The 10,161-nt window shown below is 33.9% G+C and overlaps 1 protein-coding gene across 4 annotated transcripts in view; it reads right to left on the bottom strand.

Moving 5' to 3' along the window:
- Window positions 1-10,161, bottom strand: part of LOC145242541 (monocarboxylate transporter 14-like) — a 97,474-nt gene that overhangs the window by 38,211 nt on the left and 49,102 nt on the right. For all 4 annotated transcript variants that reach the window (XM_080105628.1, XM_080105626.1, XM_080105625.1 and 1 more), the window contains one exon: window positions 7,374-7,424. In XM_080105628.1, the coding sequence (XP_079961754.1) occupies window positions 7,374-7,424 (51 nt within the window). The remainder of the gene's footprint in view (window positions 1-7,373; window positions 7,425-10,161) is intronic.

The raw sequence follows: 10,161 nt of genomic DNA, 5'->3' as shown, positions 1-10,161 counted from the left end.
TACGAGAGTGCTCTACCAAAGAGGGGAGCTTTATAAAATATATTTTAGTCATCGACATACAGACCTGTTTCGTTGTATCACAACTCATCAGTGCCGCTAGACTAACACCTCTCCCAAGCCGAGGATCGAACCTAGAACCGTCGTGATGACAGTCGGCAGTTCTACCCCTTGACTACGGAATCGGTGGCCGAAATTAACCTGTCCGAACGATTATTTAAATAAACATCCGTCCGCTACTCGTAGAGGGCTCAAACGTTTGTTTGTAAACAAATCGCGAGCTTCGCATTATTTCAGCTAAATTAAGTAGCGAGTAAGATAATTTACGAGAGTGCTCTACCAAAGAGGGGAGCTTTATAAAATATATTTTAGTCATCGACATACAGACCTGTTTCGTTGTATCACAACTCATCAGTGCCGCTAGACTAACACCTCTCCCAAGCCGAGGATCGAACCTAGAACCGTCGTGATGACAGTCGGCAGTTCTACCCCTTGACTACGGAATCGGTGGCCGAAATTAACCTGTCCGAACGATTATTTAAATAAACATCCGTCCGCTACTCGTAGAGGGCTCAAACGTTTGTTTGTAAACAAATCGCGATGTATATATATATATATATATGTATATATATATGTGTGTGTGTGTTCTTCCGGCGAAATGACGAGGACCATCTGATCATCCTGTAGGGTAGGGTGGGGTGAGTCATCACCAGGGAGCACGGATATGGCTGATAAGCCCAATCTTTGCTTGAAAAGTTCTATTGCAGTGGGAACAGGTAATCACAGCAGATATCGAGGGTTTCAAAACGTTGTCCTTCCTGTCCTTTCTACGCTTCTCTGCAGTAACCTTTCGGTAGCTTTCATATTTGCAGGCATCGTCATGAACAGCAGCCCGCAACTTGGCTCTATCTAAAGCTGTCTGCTCCCATGATGACGTAGCTACGCTGAAGGCCTTCAGTGATGCCTTCAGAGTGTCTTTAAATTGTTTTCTTTAGTCAGTGCATACGCTCCTACGATGACAAACCCTGATGACATCAAAGACAAGTTCTACGAAGACCTGAAGAACATCATAGGTGCAACACCAAATCCAGACAAACTCATCATACTTGGTGATTTTAATGCACGAGTGACAGTGCTGCTTGGGAAGGTGTTATAGGAAAACATGGTATTGGAAAATGTAATAGCAATGGTCTTCTCCTCCTTCAAACCTGCTCTGAGCATGATCTGCTGATAATAAACACTGTGTTTCACCTCCCTATTCGCAAAAGGACATCGTGGATGCACCCTCGTTCAAAGCACTGGCATCTAATTGATTATATCATTATCAGGAAACGGGACAGGCGGGATATACGTATCACTAGGGCCATGTGTGGAGCCGAGTGTTGGACAGACCACCATTTCATAGTGGCTAAGCTCATTCTGTATATCCAACCAAAGAGAAGACCTAAAGGAAAGAGAGCTCCAGAACGATTTAATATCAACAAGTTGAAAATAAACTGTCCAGAAATCTTTGTCTGAAACTCTGTCAGAGCGCCTTGAACCTGCTGGAATAGACAACCGAGATGTGGAAACAGCATGGAAGACAATTCGTGAGGCAGTGTACAACACAGCCATGGAGTGTCTGGTTTGATAAGAACTGCCTGGAGATTACCCAGTTACTAGAGGAGAAGCATTCTGCATACAAAATCCATATTGAAGATCCATCTTCCAAACTAAAGAAGGACACGCACGCACGCACGCACGCACGCACACACACACACACACACACACACACACACACATATATAGGTATTAAAAAATTATTTTTGTAATAATTATATATATATATATATATATAGGTATTAAAAAATTATTTTTGTAATAATTATATATATATATATAATGTATGTATGACATAATCACACACACACACACACACACACACACACACACACACACACACACACACACACACACACATATAAAACAAATTTTGTTAAAGACAACAGAGAGCTTTCGTTTATACCTTTTTTATTTTTTTATTTTTCTGATGATGTTTTGTGTGTATAGATCAAAGGTATTAACAAATGTCTCATAGTTAGATTTGTTTCTTCGAAGCATGTCGCGATTTTGTTGCTTTTCATCTTTCGTCAAGACATCGTCAGGAATGTGTAAGATTTGGTTGTGCTGACAGGGCGAGTGTTAGAAAAAGCAGTAATAGTCAGAAAACGGTTATGGCATGAAAAGCAGTTTGTGCCCTGTGGGGAGGGAGGGGCTGTCTAGTTTTGAGGTGAGGGCAGGGTCAGAAAGAGGAAGGGGGTTAACGCTAGGCATTTTAAAATGTTATGGTGGGTTTGAAAAGTAACCATATTTAGGACAGGTTTCTGAGTTCTTATATATACCGCTTCCAAAAAATGTAATCTTTTAACCTTGGTTTCATGGTGTATTATTTGTGTGTTGCTGACTAAAATTCATCTAACTTCAGAGCGGGGTCAGTAGAGTAGGTGAGTGAGTATGCTTTGGTGGGGTTAGGGTCCGTATTAACAAGGGTGAAGCATAAATATTTAAAAAAGTTTTTTTTTTAAGAATTTGAGGGCTTGTGGATTGTGGGGATTAAAAAAGAATAAATGATATATATATATATATATATATATATATATATATATATATATATATGCATATATATAGCATAAAGAAATTAAAATATGAAAATATAGAACTATATAAAAATAATGACTTAAGTATAAAAATAATCACAATGACAGATAAATTAATGAACTAAAATCTAACATTTCTATTAAAAGTACTTAGGGAAATCTCTATTCCGTTAGGAGTGATAGTTTCAACGTGAGAATATTTTAGAATATTAATATTAGAGGCACAATGAACATAAGGTGGATTATTAGTGTGTTGGTTTGAGGATGAGAAATTTCTTATTTGATGCTGCCTACGTAGGTTGTAATAATCACTATTAAGATTTAGGTTATTTGATGAAATATAAGGAAGTTTGTTATTTAGTGTAAAGGACCTTTTTAATAGAGACAAACATAATAAAGAGAATACAATGCATTTAACAGGTCAACCAATATCTATGAAACAGCCCTAAAAAATAGTGGATACAAAAATATTGATATCAAATATAAGCAACAAAACACCAATAACTATGATAAAATAAAAATAAGAGAAAAAGAAATATAATCTGGTCTACGGCCCCATACAATCAAATGTTAAAAACAAAACTTGGCAAGAAATTTCTAGATCTTATTGAAAAGCACTTTCCTGCAACTAAGCCTTTACACAAAATTTTCAATAAAAATACCCTAAAGTTATCCTACAGCTGCTGCGAAAATTTCGAGATGATACTTAAAGCACATAACAAAATATTAAATAAAAACAATGTAAACAACAACAAAATAAACAATAAAAAGTAGACACCATGAAAAAAATAAAACTAACACAAAAGACACATATATAACTAGCAGAAATAATAATAATAATAATAATGATATTAATAATAAACCAACTCTGGACAACAACAACCATAATAGAAATAAAAATACTAATAACGAACGAGATAAATGCAACTGTAGATACCACACATTTTGCCCACTTCAAAATAAATGTCTAACCAAAAGCATAGTTTACCAGGCCACAATATTTGCGAAAGAAACCCCGAATAACAAGAAATATTATGTAGGTATGACTTCCTTAGATTTCAAAACTCGATATTATGACCACAAAAGTGCATTCAACAATAAAAAACACTGTATGAAAACAACGCTAGCAAATAAATACTAGGAACTCAAGGAAAGCAGCCGTTCGCTGGTAGTTGAATGGAAAATAGTAAGACAAGCAAACACCTGTAGACAACCCATGTAGATTATGCCTTCATGAAAAATTTGCTATCCTGTACTTTAAAAAACCCCAACATCTATTAAACTGTAGGAGAGAAATAGCGAACAACTGTGTTCACAGGATAAAATTTACTCTAGGATAGAGATACAAAATAACTTTAAAACTAACAAAAACGATAGAAAATAAACAAATAAGTAAATAACCATGCATATACATAAAATATCATATATATATATATATATATATATATATATATATATATATATATAAAACTAACATAAAAAAACCTAACCTAGATTTAAAACAGGTCAAGACACTAGATATCCAGGCTAAATAGAGCACACACAAAAAATCAGGTCAACCAGAGGTCAAATGGGCCTTTGTCCTATAATTGCATGTTCATTGGCTGATAGAAAGGGCGTGGTGGATAGTAGAAAGCTGATTGGCTGACTAAAATATCAATAGAAGGTGCGTATATAAAAACGACAGACAACCACAAAATTCGCGCATAAGCCTGAAGAATACTAGAGTGGATGAAATGCACTATATATATATATATATATATATATATATATATATATATATATATATATAATGTTGGTGTTGGTACAGCATCGCTAAGCAATGTGTCCACTAGACTGAACTAACAGTTAGAGTCAAGGACCAAGAAATAGCTGGTATGGTACCCAGCTGCACAGAAAGCTTACCAGGGTGAATCAGACCCTTTAGTGTTGGCTCACAACTGATCTAGGAGATGGAACACTCTTACAAGAAAATCCTGCGATCGTTTTATCATCTGACGTGTGGCACATGTGTGCACCTGTACAGACGATGTTAATCCGATGGAGAGAGTGTGCTTTGTTCAGCACCAGCAATGACCACTTAAAACAAATCAAAGTGTCGGTTGTTCAGTGAACAATTTTCACTTATTTAAGCCTAAGGTTTGGTACATAGATCTGTGCTTTTTTTTAACTAATAATAAATTAATAAAACTGTGGCGATGATTGGATTGTTTCGGGAACAGGTGAAGGATATCACTGGTAGTTCCTAGCATGAACATTGCACATAGGTGGTGGAAGGTAGATGGCCGTTTTCACAACACCTGCAAGTAACTGTGTGACTCGTGTCCTCCTTTCATAACAAAGCAGCCCTTTATAGGATGGCACTGCTTTCCTCTTCATGGGGAAGGGTCTATAAAATGTGACCTAAAAATTGTTTACTTGCTTATGTCCCTGTCATCAGGTGCAGATGTCTGGGCATCCAATATTTGCACCCAAATCAAGAATAGAAACAAGATACATGGAACGAATATGTTCATTGCGACTTGGAATGTAAGAACACTCTAGGATAACAAAAGGAACCCTGAGCGAAAAACCGCTATCATAGCACGTGTGTTAAGGCATTATAGAATTTCTGTTGCAGCTCTTTCTGAAACTGGGTTTGCTGATACAGGACAGCTAGAGGAAGATGAAGGTGGATACACTTTTTATTGGATTGGAAAACCAAGTTCTGAGAAACGTGAATCTGGCGTTGGTTTTGCCATCAGGAATGATATTGCCAAAAATCTTGAGTCCCTGCTTGTTGTTATAAATGACAGACTTATGTCCTTGCGCGTTGCAGTAGGAAAGGACAAATATGCCCCATTTTTTGAGTTGCTATACACCTACACTTCATCTGATGAGCTAAAAGAGAGGTTTTACTTCTCTTTACGCGAACAGATTAACAAGGTCTGTATAGAGGATTGGGTGACTAAAATGCTCGTGTGGGTAGTATACACAATTTTGGAGAAATGTCATTGGTTCACACCGAATTGGTAAAGTCAACTCAAATGGTGTTCTCTTATTGTCTCTTTGCAGTGAATTCGATCTTTTGCTCACTAATACAGTGTTTCAGCTGCCTAAGTGCAAGAAAGCCAGTTGGAAACATCCCCGGTCTAATCATTATCATCTCATTGATTATGTCATTGTACGTCGTTCTGATAGACGAGATATAAATCTTACACGTTCTTACAGCATCGGGGAATGTTGGTCAGACCATAAATTGATCTGCTCCACAGTCAGGATGAAAATCAAGTGCCCTGTTCGAAATCAACGTAATTCTTCCATCAAGAGAATTGATGTAGGCAAGTTGAAGATTAAGGAGATAATGCACTCATTTCAAAAGGCTACTGATGAAAATCTGTCCTCCGACGAAAATATTGGAGCTTCCCCCTTTAAAATGGGACCAAACATGAGTATATATATATATATATATATATATATATATAAAACTCATGAGAATATATATATATATATATATATATATATATAACTAATGAGAATATATATATATATATATATATATAACTCATGAGAATATATATATATATATAACTCATGAGAATATATATATATATATATATATATATATATATAACTCATGAGAATATATATATATATATATATATATATATATATATATATATATATAACTCATGAGAATATATATATATATATATATAAAACTCATGAGAATATATATATATATATATATATATATATATATATAACTCATGAGAATATATATATATATATATAACTCATGAGAATATATATATATATATATATATATATATATATATAACTCATGAGAATATAACTCATGAGAATATAATTATATATATATATATATGTAACTCATGAGAATATATATATATATATATAAACTCATGAGAATATATATATATATATATAAACTCATGAGAATATATATATATATAAACTCATGAGAATATATATATATATATATATATATATATAAAACTCATGAGAATATATATATATAACTTATGAGAATATATATATATATATATATATATATATATATATATATATGCATATAACTCATGAGAATACATAAAATATATATAACCCATTAGAATATATATATATATATATATATATATATATATATATATATATATGTGTGTGTGTGTGGGTGTGTGTGTCTAAATTCTACACTATATAATAAAGTAAAAGGCGAATTTATGTGTATATTTATACGTATCGATGCCTCCGTTCAGCTTCAAAAGACAAAGGATACCCCCTGTAGGGGCAGCTGCGCGTGTAATTGTGAGCAATTGCGCAATCTCCAACCACACCTATCCTGAGCCGGCACTGTTTGAGTCCAGTGGTAAGGAGAATTCCAGGACGGCTGGAAATAAGCAAAGAGCATATACAGCACCTGGAAGTCCCAAATGGTCACCCATTTAGTACTAACCAGGTTCAACGTTGCTTAACTTCGGTGATCCAGTGAGAACTGACGTGTCAACATGATTATGATGTACATATATGTATATTTATGTATGAAAAAAAGGAAACCTAAAAAACATTGTATGTTCGTCAATGATTCAGCTTTAATTTTCAAAGACTTTTAGAAAGTAATCTTTGTGAATAAAAATATACAAAATAAGATTTGAAATATGTGGTGCCTTTATAGAAATAGAATGAATGTAAAACAAGGAATACATAGAAGTGTCTAGAGGAAAATTCAATGAAAAATACCTGCAAAAATGAAACTTGCATCTGGATTCTCAGCATAAGTTTGAATGGCATCTGAAAAATTAATTAAATAAAATTATAAACACACATAATGATATATAGAATAAATAAACAATGGTAAATCTTAAGTAATAATTTATTTCATCTGCGTTAATTACACAATTGGTGTTTTGAATTCCTGTAATTAATATGAAAAATAAAAAACAAAACAAAAGAAAATAAAACAAAGCAAAACAAACAAAAAAAAAATAACGCCCGAGGATTTAAAAAACACCCTCAGATCACGGGAAGAATTTCACTGGCCTATTTTGGCAAGGCTGAAGCCTCGGTTATAGTCACAGCACCGAGAAGGTTCAATGTCATAAATTTTAAATACGTAATTATTGCCCATTGTAGGCACAAAAGGAAATTTAGATATGGAAATTTTATGAACCCCATCGATAAGGATTTGTTCTTAACAGTCTCTGATTCTCTTATATAGCTATTAATTAGCTACCATAACAACATGATTTACTTATATTAGAGAGTTATATGCTCCCTAACCATATCTCCATTGTAACCCCTTGTAAACCGCATTTTTACTCCTTGAGCTATACGAATTCATCTGGATAGCTATACCGTTAACTTCTGAGTTTCCTATAAAATTTATATTAAGCTAAGTAAATCCTCTTTAAGTTTACTTCTGCCTCACCTATTAGCATTAAGTACTTAACCCTCACCTCTCTTACCCCATTCACGCCCTTTTATCTATCTGCACAGATCTTCCCCTAATTTTCATGTAGTTTGTCCTATAAAACTAAAGATATGAGCATTTCAGTCTTCAATTTGGCTACAAAACAATTTTCGAAACAAAATTTAAAATTTATTGTTTGGATCAAAGAATATAATGTTTAAATTAATGTTCTTAATCCATGAATTTTTAAAGTACATCTCCTGAGAGGAAATTTGAACATATGAAATATAATTTTTATTTGCTCTGCCTAGTATACTGAGCAATTTTATTTGGCTGCGATTGTCTGATATGAATATTTCCTTCTAGTATTTTATAAAACCACTAGATTTCCCAACCTGTAATCTAATTCATTTCAATACCTCATAGTATATATATATATATATATATATATATATATATATATATATATATATATATATATATTTAAATATATATGTTTAAACAAACTATACCTCGTTTGATTCGCCTTTTATTCCTCTATAATTTTACCTGTTTATATATGACTTTTAATTGAAATATTCTAGTGTTCACGTCAATTTAAAATTGAGAAGGCAAAAAAAAAGTGTTCACGTCAACTTCAAATTGAGAAGGTAAAAAGAAAGTCTGCAGCAACAAATTCGCTTAAAACCAGCATAAATTATCGCCTCTAAGTTAGTTTAAAATATCCACCAACAGGCAACAAAGCATCTCTAATCGTAATTGTTATTCCAGGTTATACAACATAACATTTAGTCCATATGCCATGACATTCTCTTAGTGATTATCAGGAGCTCATTAATCTCCACCTTTCTGGTTTATCCAATCGAGAAATCGGCCGCAGATTGAAATGTGATGAGAAAACGATATGAAAGACTGTGCAAAAGCACCAAAACACCGGCAGTGTTCGTGATGACCCTAAATCTGATCGTATTAGAGTTACTTCTAACAGAGAAGACAATGCTATCAAGATCCGCAGCCTAATAACAAATTTGAAATGGCTCCCCAAATCCAACAACAAGTGCTGCTGTCCAGAACAGATTAAAGGAATTTAATTTGTGAGGATATTTTGCAAGATGCAAGCCAATAATTTCTGTAAAGAATAGAAAGCATCGTCTGGACTTCGTCAGATGCAATGAAGGTTGTGACTCTTCATATTGGTCAAAAGTGCCTTTTAGCGACGAAAGTAAGTTCAATAGGCTAGGGAGTAATGGTAGGCAGAACGTCCGTCGGAGGAAAGGTGAAAACTTTAATCCTAGGTGCTCAGTTTCAATGCTGTAAGGTGGTGGAGGTTCAGTTTTGTGGTGGGGCATTATTAGTACCAATGGTCCAGGGCCTATAGATCACTTGCAAGGTCGAATTAATTCGACCAAGTACATTAATATGTTGACTGAGCATTTTCTACCCTACTTTGGTCGGAATTTGGATGATAATCCAGTCTTCATGCAGAATAATGTGCCCATTCACACAACTGGCAATGTCAAGAGTTTCCTGAAAGAGCATGATATTCCGTGTTTGGATTGGCCTGCACAATCTCCAGACCTCAATCCTATCAAAAACGTATGGCATTATATTAATCAACAGCTATGCAATGATAAGATTTCAAATTTGGAAGAATCTTGGATGAAAATTAAAGAGAAGTGGGATGCCCTTTCCCTGGAGTATTGCTGCAGTCTAATTCAAGGAATTCCCAAAAGATTGCAGGCTGTCAAATTGCAGAAGGGCTATGCTACTAAATATTAACTAGTTCATTGTGTTCCTGTTGTATTTGTGTTGCGTTAATGTCCTAAAGTTACATTTAAATAACAATCTTCCATTATGCGGACTTTGTTTTTGCCTCTTAACTTTGAAGTTATTTTTTTAATTGACGTGAACACTAGAATATTTAAATTAAAAGTCAAATTACAGAAGAATAAAAGGCCAATCAAATGAGGTATAGTCTGTTTAAACAGTTACATTAAATTTAGCTTAAATTTGCAGTTTTTGAAAAAATTACAAGTGCGGACTTTCTTTTTGCCGCCTTCACTTTTTTTATTATCAAGTAAGATATTTGACTTACTTGTTGTTTCATCAAATACTTTT

This window comes from Euprymna scolopes, chromosome 21 (genome assembly GCF_053919585.1).
Source record: "Euprymna scolopes isolate OS-2025 chromosome 21, ASM5391958v1, whole genome shotgun sequence".
In the NCBI taxonomy this organism is placed as follows: domain Eukaryota; kingdom Metazoa; phylum Mollusca; class Cephalopoda; order Sepiida; family Sepiolidae; genus Euprymna; species Euprymna scolopes.
This window is presented reverse-complemented; position numbering and strand designations above follow the sequence as displayed.